This window comes from Tigriopus californicus, chromosome 11 (genome assembly GCF_007210705.1).
Source record: "Tigriopus californicus strain San Diego chromosome 11, Tcal_SD_v2.1, whole genome shotgun sequence".
NCBI classification, from domain to species: domain Eukaryota; kingdom Metazoa; phylum Arthropoda; class Copepoda; order Harpacticoida; family Harpacticidae; genus Tigriopus; species Tigriopus californicus.
In genome coordinates, this window is record NC_081450.1 from 7,014,419 (window position 1) to 7,035,128 (window position 20,710).

The 20,710-nt window shown below is 42.1% G+C and overlaps 4 protein-coding genes across 5 annotated transcripts; 3 read left to right on the forward strand and 1 right to left on the reverse strand.

Moving 5' to 3' along the window:
* Positions 1–537: 537 nt before the first annotated feature.
* On the forward strand, positions 538–7,583 carry LOC131890738 (uncharacterized). Its single transcript, XM_059240145.1, has 5 exons — positions 538–892; positions 1,646–1,863; positions 1,957–2,398; positions 3,056–5,274; positions 5,631–7,583. Exons 4-5 carry the CDS (start codon positions 4,076–4,078, stop codon positions 7,486–7,488), a joined length of 3,057 nt encoding a protein of 1,018 aa, XP_059096128.1. The 5' UTR covers positions 538–892; positions 1,646–1,863; positions 1,957–2,398; positions 3,056–4,075; the 3' UTR covers positions 7,489–7,583.
* Positions 7,584–11,345: 3,762 nt separating this feature from the next.
* LOC131889778 (dual specificity protein phosphatase CDC14A-like) lies at positions 11,346–16,400 on the forward strand. 2 transcript variants are annotated; one of them, XM_059238955.1, is made up of 2 exons: positions 11,346–11,561; positions 13,007–16,400. In XM_059238955.1, the coding sequence occupies exon 2, from the start codon at positions 13,047–13,049 to the stop codon at positions 14,685–14,687; it is 1,641 nt and encodes a 546-aa protein (XP_059094938.1). In that variant the 5' UTR covers positions 11,346–11,561; positions 13,007–13,046; the 3' UTR covers positions 14,688–16,400. The 2 variants fall into 2 exon arrangements, with proteins under 2 accessions (XP_059094938.1, XP_059094939.1); XM_059238956.1 differs by lacking the exon at positions 11,346–11,561 and adding an exon at positions 12,259–12,872.
* Positions 16,401–16,543: 143 nt separating this feature from the next.
* Positions 16,544–17,913, forward strand: LOC131889780 (uncharacterized). Its single transcript, XM_059238958.1, has 2 exons — positions 16,544–17,028; positions 17,131–17,913. The coding sequence occupies exons 1-2, from the start codon at positions 16,544–16,546 to the stop codon at positions 17,345–17,347; spliced, it is 702 nt and encodes a 233-aa protein (XP_059094941.1). The 3' UTR covers positions 17,348–17,913.
* Positions 17,679–19,976, reverse strand: LOC131889779 (uncharacterized; the record flags this gene model as incomplete). The annotated part of the gene is given in 4 exon segments (XM_059238957.1): positions 17,679–17,917; positions 17,984–18,288; positions 18,378–19,507; positions 19,572–19,976. Coding segments are annotated over 2 exon segments (540 nt in total), but the record flags the coding sequence as incomplete, so codon positions are not given.
* Positions 19,977–20,710: the final 734 nt, after the last annotated feature.

Consider the following 20,710-nt stretch of genomic DNA (forward strand, 5'->3'; position numbering starts at 1 on the left):
TTTTTGCATTTTAGGCTTCTTTTGGCTGATATCGTTGCTCTGAAAAAAATTGTGTGTTTACTCTTCTGATAAGAATTTGGCACCCCTGACGCTTGTCTGCACTTGACAATTCAGGGTGACGCCTGCCAATGCTTTCCTGGGACACAAATATGATCCCAGGTTTCACTATAAATTTTGAATGAACATATTCTAACAAACAAAATCAAACAAACAGCAACCACTGAGCACTTTAAAAGAATGACATTCGATTTCTTGAAATGTCTTGAAAACAAGGCCTCAAGAGCAATTGTCCGTTCTGGCGTTTCTGAGTTTCAAAATCTGGCCAACCAAAACCAAATCATAACAAACAACTGACTTTAAGTTTGATCATTTACTACGTGCTTTTTTATCTCGAATGCACCTTACCAGATTGGCTAAGACCTGGTCACCTTGATGTTAGTAAACAAAGCACTCAAACCATAACAAAAGGAAACATAGAAGGGTAAAAATCCAGTTTGTTGTATTTTTTTACTGCAACTGAATTGTTCACTGGACCAACAGTACAACTCCAGCTGATTGAGAGCAGTGCCTCTAAAATTGGAAATCATATCCTATCAGCCATTCAGCTGTCACCTATTTGCTCTGAAAACGAGTCCTTGAGGCTAGCTTGCATCGTACTCTCTAGGACATACTTTCTCTATGCTCAAAGCCCTGGCTGCCAGAAGATACGTTGGAAGATTGAAAACGGCAAAACCCACCATCATTAACACTACATACACCATATACGCGATTGCACAGAGCCGTGATCATGAACATCCCTGAGCCTCTTTTTCATTGCTTCAAATGCCGTAAAGTGTTCTCTTGTCGGCTGGCCATGCGGAAACATGTGAAGGCCTATGCGGGTCAAACCGGGGTAAGGCCGAGTTGACGCATACAACATTCTCTATTAAATCGCATTTTTTCGGTCTCACATCTTCCTTCCTTCTTTTCCCTGACCTGCAAGTACTTTAAAAGCGAACCATTTTCCGGTTGAATGTTTCCGCTCGTTGACTCTCTTTTATTTCGAGAGCTCTCTGCTTCCCCCAATGTTTCGAGTGCAACATCTCTGGACTTATTCGACTTTTTGCAAACCTGCTGAACCAGTTGAAGGCCAAAGAGGCGGGTAAACGTTATTCTCCACCGATTAGTTGGCGGTGCTAGTTTTTTAAATCTTAACCTGACCTAATCTAACCTAACCTAACCTAACCTAACCCGATATTAATAACCCTTAAAGTCTCTATCTAAACCTTTTAACATTTTGCCACAAACTAAAAAATGAGCACCGCCAACTGATCGGTGGAGAATAACGTTTATCAAAGAGGCGACACTTATTCAAGATGTGGCGGTACAATCGACTTGTACAGAATTAGCTATGAATGGCTATTTATCAAATTGGATAAACAAGTATTGTCTAGAGATGAAAAAATAAATCAACCTAAGAATGCATATCAAAATACCCCTTTGATGATGATAACCTTGTAAAAGCAATGAAATTGTACAGTACGTACATCTGCGAGATTCATTTTCTTCGTCCAAATGTTGGTTGACCTTTTCGTTATGCACATTTTTGACCTTCCATTTCAACATCAATTCATTAAGATGTTCTTTTCAACATTTTTTTTTTCAGTGCAAGCCGTGTTGTCGTGAGGACCATATTCATCAGAGTATCCAAGAAGAATTTGACACAATGGAAGAGGCGTACAAGTGGTATTATTCCAATGAGCTTGACCGATACATTTCGGGTTATACAACTATACCGTCGCTGAAATCGTTCAAATGCTCTCAAAGAACAAATAGTCAAAAAGGGGCGAAGAAAACAAAAAAATTGTTTAATTGTCCAGCCAAGTACGATAAGCCAACATCGCGTGATAATATTTTTGCTGAATTTAACATTACAAGGTTAATGTCGATTGATGAAAATGTATTTCCTCCTTACAGGATGTCATTCAGACGTGCTGAAGTTTGCATGTGTAGTGATGTCAGTCAGGACAGATGTACGATTCAGCAATTTCGGATCCTTGTGTATGGTTGTGTGGCCCACTCTCACCCTATGGAACAAAAGTATTTCCGTTTGTCAAAAGTAACCAAAGACCGCATTCGCACGTACCTCAAAAGCGGCATGTCAATTAAAGATATCCTTACCCAACATTTTGCATCGCCTGAAGACGATCCCAATAGCAAACCCGTTTTGTCAAGCGATATATACCGAATTGCTAAGGCCAGTAACCTCTTGAATAAGGCAAATATTTTGCCCCTTGAAAACACAACTGCGGAGTCCTCTTCAAACAATTTGAATGAAGAATTGGCAATGGAAACAGGATCATTTGGCAATCCGGAGGAACAAAATACCTCTCAAACCATTGAAGTTCAAACTATCACGGTAATTGCGATATCATAATTCAATAGATTCATAAAAAATCCATAGCCTACACCGTTCAAAAGAAGCCAAAAAGATTGACGAAATTTGTACAACAGTTACATTGTTCAGGGTTGTACGAAAAAAAAAGATATAAAATATAAAGATATAAAAAAGGTATGGGGTAGTGTAAAAGAAGGCCAGATTTGGTCATGCAAGAGGGAAACCAAATGAAGTACACACTTGTTGGACTTTGAAGTGGCTTTTTATTTGTCCTGCTAGATCACGTTTATATTTCTTCTGTGCGTTGACAGTTTTAATCAAACAAATGAAATGAGAAACAACTCAATGCCACAAAATTGTTTCCTTAACAATTTTACCGAAAGATCTTTGGTTCATCACAAACAACCGTTTCACTCCAAATTTTATTCAAATTCATTTTTAAAACGCATATCTTATAGATATGAAAAAAAAATCTTATTTACAACATATAAATCGTCATCTCAAGTGCATGAAATATAACCGTAAAAAAAATCCTATTTTCCAGCCCCTCAATGTAATCGACCCAAAAAATTGGTCGATTATTTGCTACCGACTTTTTAATCTAATTATGATAGGTATCCTAGTCCATGCGCTCGAATTTTGTACGAAATATGAAATTGTTAAAAGTGTTATTTTCAGGACCAAGAGATGGCAAATTTTCGGATGGAGTTTTCGTTGTTACGCGAAAAGACACTACAAATCGACTTTATTCTGGCATCTCCGGACTTTAAGATTGATGAAAAGCGGGCCGTTATGCATTCATTGAGGACTCTCCCCATTCAAGAGGTGGAAATCCCTCCAATCAAATCTGCCAAAATTTCCCGAGTAAAACGAAAGAAAGCTTATCGTTCTCGCTTTCTTGAAATGTGAACCATGAATGCCTGAAAGGGATATTATGATTACGTCATCCTAGCAATAACGATCTAGAGACGTGGTTCTCCACGTTCAACTTTGATTTCATCACGAAACATTTAGTTATGGTGTGGACTTGTTTAACAAGTCAGACAGAATGTTGTTCTGAACAAAACCAGAAATTATTTCCAGTTTCCGTTCTCTGTTCCGAACGCAAGTATGATTCACGACAAGGTGGTTAAATATAAAACAGAAACGTCCGTAAATCAAAACTTACTAAAACATGGAATGGGTACTTAACTACTATGACTTTATTGTGACTTTGTTCAATTTCAATTATTTTCAATTGCTTTTTAATTAAATTGTCCTCTCCTCTTGTACAAAAACTCAGTCATTTGCAAATGTTGTACGGACCCCGTTTTGAAATTTTCTTATTTAGTTGTATACGAATTTTCTTGTGGGATTTTAACAAGATTTACTTTCATTGTCTGAATGGCGTTATTGGTGTTTCAGACATGTTCATATTTTCATAAGAATTGTCTTTTTTTTTAGACTACTTTCCTTCGAACTATTTAGAGCAAAAAAAGTAGAATTGCCCACTTGGCTCACGCAACCTATATTGCTGAACAACGGTTAAAATCTTAGCCATCCTACACTTTGGCCGGTGAACTGCAAAATGCACATTTACCTTCGCCAAGTCTGTTGTGATGTTTCGTCAATTGGTCGATACACTGTCGGAAGAGTGATGAGCTGAGCCATCAAAACATATAAGCCCTTTGTGCTGATTTACAGTACTTACTAAAAGAAATGGACAATTTTGCAGCATCAAGCATCAAATCATCATGGGCTAATGTGAATCTCTGGGAAATAATATATCACAAGGCTTTAGACAACCCTAACACTACTAACGAGGATGGGTTACAGTTCATCGTCAATGAAATTCGACGGCTTCTGCGGGACGTATCGACTTTTTTCCATTGTGTGTTCAAGGATGCTCCCGACGAAGAATCCCTGTCTTGCGTGGAGGATCTTTTGGATGTTTGGATGTCTCTCAAAGACAGTCATCTTCAGCCAGACGAATCCTTGAACAAACTAGATGCAGTTTATCCCGAGTTGAAGAAGTTCTTAAGAGTTCCTAATACTGAATCATCTCGAGACAAAGCTGTCGTAGCAATTACTCATCATGATACTTCCAAGCGATCACCTAGTGACACGGATGATGCCGACAACATCGAGGAGATCGCGAATGAGGAAGCCAAAGTCCTGAGTCCTGACACGAATTTGGAAGGCTTTAAACCATCACCTCAAAATGTGCCTCTTGAGCAAATATGTCATCGCCGAAAGAAGTCCGATGCGTCTTCAAATCACACCATGCAAATCCAGGATCAGAATGAAGAGACCAAAAATTTTGACTGTGAGCAATGTGATGAACAGTTTTTCAACAAGAAAACTAAATCTCTCCATATTCGGACTAAACACGTCAAGAAATACGAATGTCAATTGTGCGGCCTTAGGGTTGGCAGCCCGTACCAATTGGAACGCCACCATTGGACCCATAACGGCGAAAAGCCTTATGAGTGCGATCAATGTGAATATAGATCCGCGCGAAAGGGTAACTTAGACAAGCATAAAGGGGAAAAACATGGCGACTTCGGAGACCGTAGCTGCTTCTGCGAAATATGCGGGGTCCCGTTCCAAACTCCGGGATCTTTGAAGTATCATATTCAAATGAAGCATGTTCGTCGAGAAAATCGCCCGGTCAAAGACGAAAAACCCTTCCAATGTGATCGATGCGAGTACAAGTTTAGTAGCCAATTTCATCTGAATCAGCATGTTTATGCCAAGCATGAATTTGATGGAGTCAAGAGATTTTGCTGTGAGTTATGCGGAAAATCCTACAAAAGCGGAAATACTCTGAAAGGTCATCTGCGATTTGTTCATTGGGGAGAGCAACGGCGAAAATCCTCACAAAGGAGCTCAAATAAGGTTAAAAATGACGAGTCTTAGTAGCATCATCCTTGCCCAACCTCCGATGTTTTCTGTCCTCAATAAAGTTGTGCTTCATTGATCTTCGAGAATGGTGGTAATTTTTTGGTACCTTATTGAGAGGAAACCATAACATTTCCACTCGATCACCCTGTTCAAAGGGAGGGACTAACCTGGAACAAACACCCACTGAACGGTACCACAGACAGGACTGTTTCCTGACTTAGACCCAGGCTGTTCTGAAGCTTGGCTAAATTGGCTGAAAGCAAGGTACTTTCAGACTTCGAAACACGACAGGCACCCAATATTAGCAACTTGTATTCAGATGGCAAACATTATTCTAAAGTTTATAAATAGCAAATGACAGAGCCTAATATTACATTCTTCTTGAGTTTCTTCGTGGTTGTGGCGTTCATTTTTGGCGAATGATGGATCCATCCATCAAACCTGAGCCCTGTGACATCAACGAATGTGGTCCAAATGACCCAGTCCCAACGGTTCCATCTTTATCGCGAATCCTGGATAACTTATCTCGGGACCAGCTTTTGAGTCTGCTACAACCGCGCTTCTTTGACAAAGTCTCATTTTGGGACATGTTATATTGGAAAGCGACCAAATGCAAACCTGATGGTGCGTATGGTTTCCAAGTTCTGCTCCAAGACTTGGAATGTTTACTCCAAGAAATGGAACATTTTATTCAGAACGTCTTTCAATTGGACGCCGGGAAGCATCCCAGTGGTAAAAATCGATCTATGAATGGTGTCATCAAATCTTGGGAACTGCTCGGGATCTACTGTGAGCCAAAATCTGGGGAAGAATTGAAGAGGTTAGCCCAAAGATATCCCGGAATGGAACACATTTTTCCCGGGGACTTTGACAAGCAAAAGCAAGCCAAACGACTAGAAGATGTCGAAATGAAAGAAGAAGACGGATTTGATGCCATTGATTTAGAAAGTAATAATAGAAACGATCCTTTAGAAGGTGATGATGAACGTATCGTCAAAGCTGGAAACGAAAGTGGGGTGGATTTGAACAAGCTCAGCGAGGATGAAGACCACTTTGACTCCGAATTGTTATCAGATGGACCTGCATGTGATGAGATGAGCGAGCTTGAAGATCTAACGTGTTCTGCGTGCTTTAAAGTGTTCTCTGATCAGAATATCTTTGAAAAGCATGTGCCTGATTGCTCCCAGTTGCCGGAATGTGAAAAATGTGGGAAACAATTCCCAAGATGTAAAAGCAAGAAACGATACCATGCACATATTAAGCGTTGTGCAGGATCAACTGATTCAGGAACTCGATGGAAGAGTCTGTCTGCTAACGAGTTCATTTGTTCGGTTGAAGGTTGTCTGAATGAAAATGTTTTTCAGACCCTAAATGCCGTAAAAGAGCACGTGACCGAACATCACGCCACCTGCGCCACTTGTGAAACGCAATTCAGCCATAAACCGCAGGAGTGGATCTCGGATCATATCAAGAGTTGCAAGGGAAGACGACAAAAAAAGAAACCCAAGTACAAAAAGGTTGGAACCAAACAATTCATTTGTTCATTCGAAGGTTGCTCCTATAATCAAGTATTTAAGACCACAAAGGCGGCGAGATTTCATTTCTTTAACGAACACACCACTGAAGAGGATAAAATATATCCTTGCAGCTTTTGCGAGACCAAATTTGCTTTCATCACAGCCCGAACACGTCATATCAACCTCAAGCATATCAAGAAGTATAAGTGTGATTTATGTGGAAGAGCTTTCGGCGAACCCAATCAGCTAGCCAAGCACCAGAAAACTCATAGTGGAGAGAAACCATTCTCTTGTGAACAATGTGGAAATCGCTTTTCAAGAAAAAGCAATTTGGATCAGCACAAGCAGACTGTCCATGGTGATTTTGGTAAACGAGATTGCTACTGCGAGGTATGCGGCATGCCTTTTGCATCTGTCAGCTCATTAAAGGTACATATCCTCATGAAGCACACTCGTCAAGAAAATGCTCCCCCGAAGGAGGACAAACCTTATCATTGTGACAAATGTGATTATCGTGCCAGCTGCCCAGCCCACTTGCGAAGTCATGTTGAATCGAGACATGATTTTGACGGCATCAAGAAGTTCTTCTGCGAGATTTGCGGCAATGCCTTCAAAGGAATGAACACACTCAGGGGTCATCTGAGGTTCGTTCACGGTGGAGCCAAGCGAAAGAAATATGCCAAAAATGACGACAATGTAAATCAAAGTTGAATTCAGGCAATTACTTCAGTTGAAGTGTCCTCGTTTGAACCTCATTGTTTTTGAGAAGATTAAAAGAAGAAAGTATTTTTCTGCTCGTAGCGCACCCAGGAAGCACTTATTTTGTGTTGGTTTGTACTTATTGTTGTTATTGAACAACTTATTGTTGTTCACGGGCTTTCATGTCCTAATATGAAGGTGCGAGTACGTTGGTGACAAAACTCATGCCACCTAATCGATATTGAGGCCTCTCCTTCTGGGCTTAAGATTGTGAAGGTATGGCATGCAACGCGTTACATGCCATAGTTCTTTTTGAATTGCCAAATGATTGGTTGTCATTATGGAATTACTTCGCGTTCTGGGATACTCAGCATTAATTATGCATTTCGAAATAGCCAATAAAGTGCAAGTTTCTTGAAAGATCTATGAAAAGATGACGCACACACAATTCAAAGAAAGAACATCTGTTTTCAATAGGAAACGCCAAATTCTTAATTAATACGAGTGAGTGAGTTCTTTAACTTGGATGCTTTTCCATTTCTAAATATTTTCCTCTTATCACATTTTCTACAAATTTTCACCCTACTGTATGCATGGAATTTAATTTCAAACAACAGTATAGCCTTGTTCACTAGAATTGAGACTTAAAATTTTCATTACTTAAGAAGGCACTTGTAAAGTTAAACTTGACTTTTTTTGTTTTGCAATATGTCAAGCAAATGTTTTATTTGGGTTTGAGAACAAAAATAAGCCCACCCCTCGAAGGATTTTTTAAAGGCGTTATTGCCTACACCCAATTTTGCCCAGGGAGTTTATAGCGACCCTTTTGCTTAAAGTTCAGTACAAAGGTTCAAATATACATGAACCCCATTTTGTCACAAAGAGGGAAGTAGAGCACAAACCGTGGTCAATTATTTATTAACGTCTTTAAATAAAATGATCCCACAAAGCGAAGATTGTAGTAAGGGCCTAAGGAGGATACGTAACAATGTCATAAAATGCCATTTAGAGCCAAACCTCTAGCTGATCTTTCTTTCTGTAATGTTTCGCAAACGTAAACATATCGTGAGTTTCAACCCAAAATTGCAATCTCAATTCAAATGAAAATAATGACAAATGTATTGATCGGCTGACGAGGTTGAAATCTCGGATTGATTTTCATCACTGAATGTGAGGCAGGACGGTCTGTAAAAAGGCCTCCAAAAAGCATGTCATAATTGCGGCTCCTCAAAAAATATATTTAGCCCTTAAACGGTCTCGTCTTAAATAATAGGACCAGGCAAACTTTTGGGGGGAAACATCATTCGTGAATATGTACATTGGATTTCATTTATTTTTAGTTGGAAGTTTTAAAGCTATCACTGAAATTGTCGCTGATTTTCAAGGTCCTTGGCGGCCAATCTATTTTGCTATATAATTGCAACCGTAACGCATGCTTTTTGAATGTTTTCAGCACTCATTGAGAAGTGCTCTAGTTCATGCTATTGTTCTAGAGGGTTTCAAGCATACCCTGGCCTCCGTCGTTTGTCGCTTGTTCCAGGGATGGCTAAGCTTATGGGGTGTTTTCAATGCGGGATGAGAGTTGGGGGCTCTAACGGCTTGACTTCTGGACATGATCAGCCAATGAATAAACAATCATTAACAGAATACAATATACTAAGTATAGAATGGTTACACAATGGTAAAAATACCTTTTAAAGTTTCGACGGAAATACCCAGACACGTCTTGGCATTTTTTCATATCAACAAGTCGTAGGGAACAACTTTGATATTATTGCTTTATAGTATTCTAGCCCACATAAAAAACCTTACACGGCTAAAAACATTTAAAAAAATAGAATTTTCAAACACCTGTCCAATGAAAATTGGCAGTACTTTATTTTCAGCACTTGATTTTTAAGTTCTATTATACTGCTATCTAGTTACACGGGATTTAATGGTCCAAATTTCATCGATTTTAGCCCCAAAATACCCAGGTTATTCAATCTTGATTCAATTTCACAAAGAATTAATATCTTTTTGCTATGAAATGGAATCCCCAGCAATTCAAGACGGAAAAAGGTATTAATATTACTTGATTTTTCATTCATAAAATATTTGATCTACCAACGAATGGTGGATCTGGCTAGCCCTTGAATGTCGGGTTGATCAGGTATTTTGATCAAAAAATTGTCCAAGCCTGACTTAAAGGATGCTACTGGATCAACACCAACATACTCCCTACGAATGTTTGAGGGCAGCAAATTGAACAATGAAGGAGCCCGAGAAAGAAAAGAGTTTGACTTCATTTGTTCTTACTAGTCTGGATTCTCGAAGGCTTGAATGTGCTCTCAAAACACACCTTAAGCCTCTGCGGTCACTGCAATTGACCCTCAAACCTGGGTTGGAACGATAAAGCTCATGAATGTTTTTGAAAACGTACAGTATCAGATACCTTTCGTACCTTCTCTGAATACTGTATAGCCCCAGCCTTTCAAGCTTTTCCCAATACCAAAACTCTTTCATTCCTGTGATGTTCCTAGTAAAACATCTTTGGACCTGCTCGACCTTATGCAAACCCGCTGAGCTGATTGGAGCCCAAATGGGCGAAGCATATTCAAGATGTGGCTTCACAATCGACATCGTGATTCTATACTGGGATTAAACGTGAGATATAGCCAACCACATATTTGAAAAAGCTTTATCAACTTTCAACTGGATATGCTCATCGCACTTTCCATTATCTTGGAGGACTACACCTAAATCCTTCATGGATGAGACCTGCTCAATGTCCTTACCTTCCTCATCTAATAGTGGAGTAATCTAATGGCGTTGACCCAAAGGTCATTGAGCGGAATTTCATTCCATTCAATTGTCAGCCCACGTTACGTTAGATGTTTTCCAAAAATACGCCTAAAAATAAAACGTCTCACAATTTCTGCTCATCCTAACTCAGATGGGAACCAGCAAACTCACAATTTCCCCCATGAATTTGGTGAACAAGTCCAATATTTGGTGACTGGGCCCCCAAATACAGGATGAATTAGCATCAGGGGCTGAATGAGACCGGAATGGTACATAGTAGAATGTCGCCACTTTTTAATCGAGAAATTTGGATCAAACATTTTCCGGTTGGCAACCGTCTCATGCGGATTTCCTCATGGTCGCCTATGTGGTGTATCCTAGTGCATCCTACAGATTCATTGGTGCATCCCCAAAATAATAAAATTCGCAAAATAACATTGTTAACGAACTGTGCCAGACATGTTGCTAACAAAAATCCGGAAGATGTTCCGGTCCAATGTCATTTTATTTCAGCCTGTCAAGACGCCCGATTAGCCGGTCTCTGGCCTTGGCCGAGTCTAGCTTGATAAGTTTGACGTTTGGCGGCTCACATCCCTCGAATGCAATGGGAACAGTTGAGGGCGGCTGGAAAGGCCATGCCAATAATGCAAGAGAAAGATGTCGAGGGGAAATCAAGAGAGAGACCGAGCGAGTGGCCGCTGAGACTTGGAGAAAACCGTAGATCGAGCGGGCGGGCGGGCGGGCTGGTGAAGTGGCCCATGATGGATGGATGGTGAATGAGGCAACGGTCGGTCGCGTCGGTCGACAGTTGATATCTATCCCACTCTGTATAGACCGTATAGACTGTTAGTCTGTAGGCGATAGGTGGAGGGAGGTCGGTCTTCTTTTCTATTTCTCACTCACGCACTCACTCACTTGTGAGCTGGCTGGTGGCCTGGCTGGCCGGCTGGCCGGCTGGCCGGCTCACTCTTCTCTCTCTTCTCCCTCCCTCCCTCCTTCCCTCCCGAGTGAGTGAGTCTAAGTAAGCCGTGCTAAACCAATCGTCAGCAGTGACTTGGATGCTTCTGTCCGTTCTGTCCTCTCTGTACCTTCGGTAGTTGGAGAACGAATGTGCGAATGTACTAGTAAGTGGCTAGCTGGCCCCTAGTAAACAAAGACCGTTGGGCTCATTATCAATTTCAAGCAGAGTCACTCACGATCGCCTGAGCGGCCACTTGGAATTCGAAAGGCCGCCAAAGTGTTCATTGGACTTGGGCACTATCTTCCGAGACCCACGACGGTGGTTGAGCCCTCATCACCGGGTAAGTGATCACCCGCAATATGGTCATTACCCATCCTAAATACTTAGGCGGGTACGCTGGGTTCCGATCACCCTGGAAGTGGTCAACTAGCCAAGAAATGTTCTTACTCGCCCTGTCCGTCGTCACGGGCGATGTATGCATGGACGGGTGGATGACAATCGAGATCAGTTCTCCGGGATCGAAAGGGGACAGGCACATAACATAGATAGTAGATGGGCCATACAAGTTAGAGAAAGAGCCAGACGAATAATCCATATCGTACGTCAGGATGGGCCGGTAAATAGGTTGAAAGGGCATCAACCAGGTATCAACCAGGGGATGCTCGCTGACGCCCAGAAGATCAGACCTTTAGCACGTGTCTTCTGTCATTCATACATTCATTCATTCAGTCATACCATAATGCTGGCAGGTAGAAATGTCCCCTACACTATGGACATCAGTCGATGTGAGGTCATTCATATGGGCAGAGTTTTTTTTCCATTCCACTACTTCTTCCTTCCTTCCTTCATTGATTTACTCACTCGTTCATGAGTTCATACATAGTTAGGGTGTTACTTTTCCTCCGTTTTTAAATATGTCTATGCTGGCATTCTGTCGGTGAGATCGATCAATGTTCGTCCTCCCAAACATTTAGGTGTCATCGACTCATCGTACCAACCGAAGTGAGTGTTGGCATCGAGATCAACCTCAGTCGAGTTTTGCATCGCTGACTTGTACATATCGATGTACGAATATCGAGTCGCTCGATCGGCTAGGCCTGGTTCAAGATGGGACTTGAGTTCCAGTCAAAGAAAAGAATTCGAGTATATGTATAGTACAGTATGTTGTATATGCATGTTAGAGGACGAGTCTACCTAGGTCTGAGTTTTGTACTCAAGCACCACATATGCGCGTCATACATTGTTCATGTTGTGGGAGTACGAGCGAGAGACGAGAAAGACGAAGGAGTAGAGCAAATTCGTACTTGCATATGAAGAGGATGATCATGAGGTGAGAGTAGAAGCGGGCGATTTTCCGACTTCATCTCCAGTTCTACCTGTGGGAGGTTACAGACTGTGTAGTGTACAACCATGAAGAAGCCTCGCTAACCCGTAGTAGAGAATAGTACGTCGGCGGGCAAGAAGCCTTCACCTCCTTTGGTGCCTGGAACCCAATTTCGGGTCGTCCTCCTTTAGCAGCCCAAGGCAAAGGTGAGCCAGTCAACCGAACGACCGACCGTACGTCCGTACTGACGAAATAGAGAGTGGAGGCGTTCGTTGGTTGAGGTAATTGAGAAAAGACGACGTTCAACTGGTTCAACTAATCTTGGGGGTAAGAAAACGTCAGGAGTTTGCACAGCTTCGAATTCAAACTCGTGGTTTAGTGAATCGACAATCTTTTTTCTTGTTTTATCGACTCGACACCCAGCTATGCCTTAGCCCTTAAAGCTTGTGTTCTCTCTTCAGATTGTGAACCCATGAATGCGACAACCTAAGATTCCTCATCATGGATAGTGCTCACAGTGATGTCTTAGTGTGTGCTTCGGAGTATATCCCGGAAAGGTTGTACTTTGTGACCCTCAAGACCGACGTCAAGCCCAAATCCACACCCAACACACACTATTTCTCCATCGACGATGAGCTGATCTACGAGAATTTCTACTCAGACTTCGGTCCCCTCAATCTTGCCTTACTTTACCGATATTGTTCCAAGCTAAACAAGAAGCTCCATGCTCAAACCTTGGCTCGCAAGAAAATTGTGCATTATACCACCTTAGACGCTAAGAAACGTGCCAATGCGGCTTTTCTCATTGCTAGTTATGCTGTCATCTACCTTGAGAAGACCCCCGAAGAGGCTCAAAAGCCTTTAACTGGAGGCCTTAACCCTCCATTTGTGCCTTTCAGAGATGCCTCTTACGGCGTAGCTGTGTACACGATCACTCTTAAGAGTTGTCTTGATGCAATTTTGAAGGCCAAACAAGCTCATTTCTTTGACTTTGACGATTTCGATTGTGAAGAGTATGAGCACTTTGAAAGAGTGCAGAATGGAGATTTCAATTGGTTGGTACCGCAAAAATTCCTTGCATTTTGTGGTCCTCATTCCCACAGCCGGGTGTATCAGGGCTATCCATATCATTCCCCAGAATCTTATTTCAACTACTTTCGTCTTCATCATGTGACTACTATAGTCCGCCTCAATAAGAAGATTTATGATGCCCAGAGATTCGTGCGGGGCGGCTTTCAGCACGAGGATCTGTTTTTCATCGATGGAAGCACCCCTTCAGATGAGATTTTGGCAGATTTCATCCGAATCTGCGAGAGTGCCAAAGGAGGTATTGCTGTGCACTGTAAAGCTGGTCTTGGCCGAACAGGATCACTCATCGGATGTTACATTATGAAACACTGGCGATGGACCGCCATGGAAGTGATCGCTTGGCTCCGGATTTGCCGTCCCGGTTCCATTATCGGTCATCAACAAGATTGGTTAGAGGAGAAACAGGCGGAGATGTGGCTGCAGGGAGACCAGTTCAGGCGGCACAACAAAGACAAAGTGCTATTGGATAAGCCATGCAAATATCCAATCTACAGTCTTAGGTTAAAGGAGATATACCAGAGAGAAATGGCCAAGAGAAACGGGACCGCCGACAACTACTCCCGGATGGTGAATAAAGTCGAAAGAATTAACATCCAAGATGACGACAATGGGAACAATCCCCTATCTCAGAACACACCCGCGTCTTCAAACTCTTTGGTGGACGAGGAGATTGAGAACGAAATCAACGACGAGAAAATCAAAGAACTAGTGGAGGACGAATCCAATGGAAACATTCCTAATCACAGCTCTTCTAAGGTAGCTCTCACTCAAGGGGACAAACTGAATCAGATCAAGGCTCGGAAACACACGCAATCCCTTGGTCCCGTGAGTGTAGAGAATCTCAAAGCCCATCATGCTCGCGTCAAATCGGTCCCATCTGGAGTCAAAAATGGAACTTTGCCTGGAGGTTTGAATGCCAATCATACAAATGCAACGGGTGTGCCATCTCGACCCGTCACACGGCTCGCCTCCAGATCAAAAGGGAAACTAGACCAACCTTCCAAGAACACTACTTCTGCCAGTAGTCCTCGTAAAACGAGTGCTGTCAGATGACTGCACGCCGTGGTCGGAGTCGTCACCTCCAATGCCAACGGAGGTGACGATCATCCGACCACCACCTCCTCATCTCTGTCATCTATCCCGGGTCCGTCCCATCAGAGCGATGGATCATTCTCTTCCATGAGTAACAACAACAACAATAATAATAATAATAACAGCAGTCACCACCACCACCAACACAATGTGAACAACAACTTGACAGCCAAATCCAGCCCCGAGCTTTCCCCTTATGTGGTGTCATTGAGGAGCGGACAACCGGTCACGCCCGTCAACTCAGCAACTAAATCGAGAGTGACTCGAAATCATCTCTTGCCCCCAATTGCCGGCGATACACGACGCTCGAGCAAAAGTGGATCTTCAAAGTCTCGGAGTCACACCCATAGATCGTTGAAGTCGAGTTCTCGTCATGGAACTGCCATCAAACGCTCGCACAGTGCCAGTCACAACTCCACGCCCATAGATTCGATACCTTCTTCACCGGCACGAAAACATCGACAAGGTGGGTACGCTCATACCGCTTCCGTTCATAGAGGTATGATTGGCTCACCGGAGAAATCAGTCAGAAGTCGCCAAATCAACAAGATCGAGACTGTGCGAATTCTTCGTGCACGACCTTTGTTTTATCCCGTGATCAAAGACAAACCTTGTGCCACACCAACTTCGCTGATGCCACCACACAGTTCGATTCCTCGGAACCGGACAAGTCGATCGAATTCGGCCACTCCCTCTCCTCATTTGATTGGTCTCGAGCTCCCAGAGAACTTGATAACCACCTCTAAACCGTTGCACCCGGGCCGTCCAGAGGCCAAAAGGAAAAGGCGAGGGATAAAAACAAGCCAGACCCATTCATCTTCATCGACCTCTAAATCAGATTCGACAGCAATAACTCTTTAGAAAAATCAGTTACTTCGAAAAGAAGCCCCTACACGAAACGTCACTACGTGCCAAACCCTCGTACTCAAGATGGTTCTCTCAATTGAATTCAAAGATATCCCAAGGGTTCGTTCCCATTTCGATCAGCATTAATCACCCCAGGAACTATATACCTGATACCATTGTACCCAAGTAGGCGACACTTATCTCGAAAACACTCTTTTTGTCTTCCTCATCCATAAAATCTTGATGAATGTTTCCTCACTAGGAAGCCTTTAATGATAAAAGAAAAACAGTGTTAGAGGTGCCCTTTCAGAGATGGCAAATTTCCTAACCTGATATCTGTCCAGTACTTCATCTTCGAACAATCAAATTCTCAAAGAATATTGCACATTGATAGATTGAACCCAAAAGATTGGCCACGTAAGTAGCAATGTGTTACTATTGCAAAATGCTCTTGCCGCCCGACTTTGTACATTTTGACTACCATTACAGTAATAACTCCAACAGAATGCATCCCTATATACTTAAAAAGAATTCTCTGCTAAAAAGTGTACCTTAAAAAAACAAATTGAAATTAGAAACACTTTATTTGTTTTCTCATACGTTGCGATCTCAAAAGCGCATTTATTTGTATATCAATACTATGAAACACTACCATTTCCATTACCTTGTACTATCATTATTGCTGCTCTTCTTCTCACGCTACTGCTATTTCTACTATTGATAATACTGCTTCATTCCCTCAACAATTAATTACTCCGTACATTTGGCATGTCAATACTAAGGAATACTATGAGAAAGATATCGTAAATATAACCAAATTTAAGTCAGTCTGCTCTTCGTTTCCGTGTGATCTTTATGCTAGTCGTGAATCATTTTCTTGCTGCTTTCTAGCCAAATTTATGGCCAGAAATTCGAAGGGTTTGAATCCCGTCTTTTAGGAGGGACAAATTTATTCCGTCTTTTCAGCAGTCATGTTCGGATCCGTTTTGGCAACAATTTTGATACTTCAGTCCCAAACTGGACAAAGTACTGCCCGTAACGTGGACAATGGTGGCGATCAAGTTTGTTTGGAGGAGGGATTTCAAAATGCGGACTGTTATGACACACCCTCTGTCCGATGGTCTTTTGATGCGCATCTACATATCTGCAAACGATTCACTCACTCGGGATGCAGTCGATCGAATAATTTGTTCTGCTCCGAGTTCGACTGTGTCGCCAAATGCCAACGATACTACAACCCAACATTGTTGAATACAACTGAGTTCTACCAAAAGTCCATATTGAAGCGACAAATTGTGGACCGGTTTTCGCTAATCAATCGCCTATGTTTCAAGCGATATCAGATCGATCCAGCCAAAGAGTGCCATTTCAATAGGATCACAGCTTGGTATTACAACCGGTTGAGGAAAGAATGTCGAAGCTATGAGGCGTGTGCCCCCAGTCACATTATTTACAGGTATTCATTCATACATGATCAGTTGATCACCAATTCTAAGTTGGGCTCATCCATATACCTATTTACTGCATGCATGAACATGAATGACGTCAATTGATATAGGAATCAGGAAGATTGCGAGCGGAAATGTCGCCCTCTTTACGAAGATATCGATCCATATTCTCGGATTTACCATGGCAGAAGTTTAGTGACATTCCCTCAATCCTCAAGTCCCATGAGGATGAACCAGGCGATGAACGACTATGGGCAAGAACGAGACGACGATCCATCGCTAGATGAATTGAGTGACAAAATTGAAAATTTGTTGGAACATTTGTGAATATTCTGCTCTTCGGATTTCAAGTTGGCTCCACGTTATCATAATTCAAGGCTCGACCGTGTAACCCGATTCTAATCGCCCGACCAAGTCTATTGTTTGTTAGTGGTAGTCATGGCGATTGAACACCATTCTAATTGTGTTCTCCATTATTGTGAAACGACTCACTTGGTAACACGGGTGGGTGGGCGGTTATTATACCTTTGTTGCTAACGTCTGGTCGAAAAAAAACACAACTCCTCGCCTGCCCGAAACCTGGCCGAACAAGAACGCCCGTTTCGAATGAATGCTTTGTTGGTGTGAGATTGTACGAACAAAATGATTGGCTACAAAGTTGAAGTGCAATGTTTATTGAACTTTTTATATGCGCATAATAGGCCAATTGCACGAATCCTGATCGTCGATTGACTTTTTTGATGTGAAACTTGATTAGCAATAGAATGGAATTCCATTAGTATTTTTTCGGTCAGGCTCAAGTCTCTATTGAGTGTTTATTCGCACTGATCGAACTGAGGTGGATTGGGAGTTTGAGCCTCGTCTTAAAGGGTATCATTCGCGAGATGGAATTACTTTCTATAAATCAGAAAAGGAACTATGAATTCATGATGTATTTGATTGCAACTCATGTCCGAGCCTTACCCGTGAAAGGTTCCGTATCCGACATGGCCATAGTAAGGATAGTAACCCCGAGCCACATAACCGAAGGGGGCATATCTGTAGAGGTAGGCAGGGTCAGCTTCGGGATTAGCATCGGCCTCGGGTTCGGAATCAGCACTACGCTTGCCCAAATATCTCACACCATAATGATAATTGGGGTAGGCGAAGCCGTAGCGGGCATAGCCCGGGTACAACCCGTAGTAAAGCTGTGCGTCCGCCGTCGGCTCAGCCTCTGGAAGAGCGTTGGGTGCAGCCATTGCCGCGGCAATCACGGTCATGAGAATGATCTGCAAGAGAATGGTTCAAATTTTTTAAGGAACAAGCATGTTTATATTGCTGCTTGACATAATCCATATGAATAATTGAGCCAACTTACCAACTTCATTTTGGTTGCGTCTCGAAGGAATCTGAACACAAATGGATGAAGGAGAGCAAGTTTCTTGGTCTTTTATACTGACCATGGATGGCGTGAACCAACAACATTTGGGAGGGCCCGAAAAAAGTAGGGCGAACTCCCCTTCAAATGTACCCATTGATGAAGATGCCTTTAAAATTGTCATTTTTTTACTGAAGAACGGGTATTTGAACACAGCACAAGTGTAAGTTTCATGACAAGGCCACTTGAGATGGAGCAACATCGGGCGGCGATGATTTTTCCTTGGCGAGTCAGTGTTTCATAAGCACGAACCCATGTTATCAAACTAATCTTTACATTGATTCCTCTATGGTTTTGGATTGAAATACTCCTATATTCTCTTGGAGAAACTTTTTTACTCTCTTTTCCCCTTTTTTGGTTTATTCGGTCCTAAGATCATCCAATTTTTTATCTTAATGACAATAGATATCAAAGCGATCCCCATTATTTCTATCTTTTTCATAATTCATTGAAGGCATGATATCAATCATATTTTTAATGTAAAATTAATTTTCACGTTGATAAGAAGCATAGATGTTCTGCTACTGTAGGAATCGATTGATCTTGCATAAAGCCCTGCATTCGAACGAGCAATACGGTTTTACACAGTTGCAAGAAAACAATATAACCTTGTATTAGCTTTTCTTTCATTGTCCATTTGAAAACTTCTTTTTTCATCAAATCATCAGTTTGATGTCATTCCTTAGGGGGCTTATTAAGCCATTCACATTTGCATGGAACTGACTAGAACGAAATTGTTCAAAAGATGAATAACATATTTCTTCCAATTTCTATATCTTTTCCAATGAGGCTGGTTGAAGAGCCTATACCAACCGGTTTGCGACTATCCTCCCGGATGTTGAAGGACAAAAGCTGTTTTCGGCTTGATAATCATTCGAGTTTATTAGCCTTCGATTACATAACTTCTATCAGGATCATCAGGTGAGGTCGGTTGATCATGCCGGGCCAGGGTCCGCTAAAACTTGGTACAGGAAAATCGAATCATTTTCGTCTTCAGCCTCGGTCAAAGCAATGGCTTCAGGTCGGGCCGGTTCCAATGGCCTCAACCATTTTGAGATATCAATGCCAGTCTAGAAACCAGGGGGAGGTAAGCCAAGTGAAATGACGGCCCAAGGCACAAGAAAGGAGACTTACATTTAAAGGAGCGAGCGATTGCTCGATTCGAGGGCTGGCTACGATTAAACCATTTTTGGGAATATTTCTTTGCAGAAATTGCCAAATGGAGGTTTGAGCCTGAAGGGGCATGAACCATTCAAACACGTTATGGAGCACAATCACATCGGCCTGTTGAACGAGTTCGGGTACGGTGGAAAGCTCAGCGTGGATCACTTTTACTCGCGAGGCCAAGTCAAACTCGTTCAAGGTGGTTTGGGTGATATCACAGAAATCCGAATTCATTTCCACACCAACTATGGATTGGCAAGGAGTGAAGAGGGCAGCACCATAGAGAACGCTGCCCAGACGTGAGCCTACGTCCAAAATCTTATGATGGGGATTCAACTCGGGTAAAAGCGACGTGAACACAAATTCCAATAAAGGTCGGCTTAATGAATGTGTGATGAGATCTATGAGGTAAAAAGATGTTTCAATTCACCTTTTTGGTGTGTGTAGGAGGCGGGCTTTAGATGAGCATAGGCCAGGGAAGAGAGGTCTTATTTAACAGAATAACTAGTAACTGAAAAGTTCAAATGTGCCAATTAATGCTTGTATGGAATGTTTCTTGTTATCTTACAGCTCTAATCAAAGAAAAGAACAGTTTTCTTACGGGGCATTCACGAAACTCGAGGACCACCAAATAGCGAGTGTTTACAATAAGATTGGGGCTGACTTTCACGCCGAGTAGATTTGAATACGCAACTACGCCTACGTGTTTCCGAACTTGATTTATAAACGGTACATATATCAGTGGCATCCTAACTTTAAGCATAAATTCATTCTTGTGAAATCCCATGTTCTTTAAAATGACCTTTGAAATAACCCGTTACGCAATGTCGTCGTGCACTAGGCACTACTAGCCTAATCTGTCCCCGATTCTAGTTTTAAATCTTGTCTTCAAAACGGAATTGACGGCCAATCATTTTCGGCAGCTACAGCAGGCCTATCCAAGATTTAACTCGATCTCACACTCAGTGTGAAGTTATTGAATCAATCGATCGATCAACACAATGGCCTGGATTGACGACATTTTCTTTAGCTCAACTCGATTCATCGCAGCGTGGCCTATGGAGGCCTCATTGATCTCAATTTCTGATTAACCCTCGTGTCCCATGAAC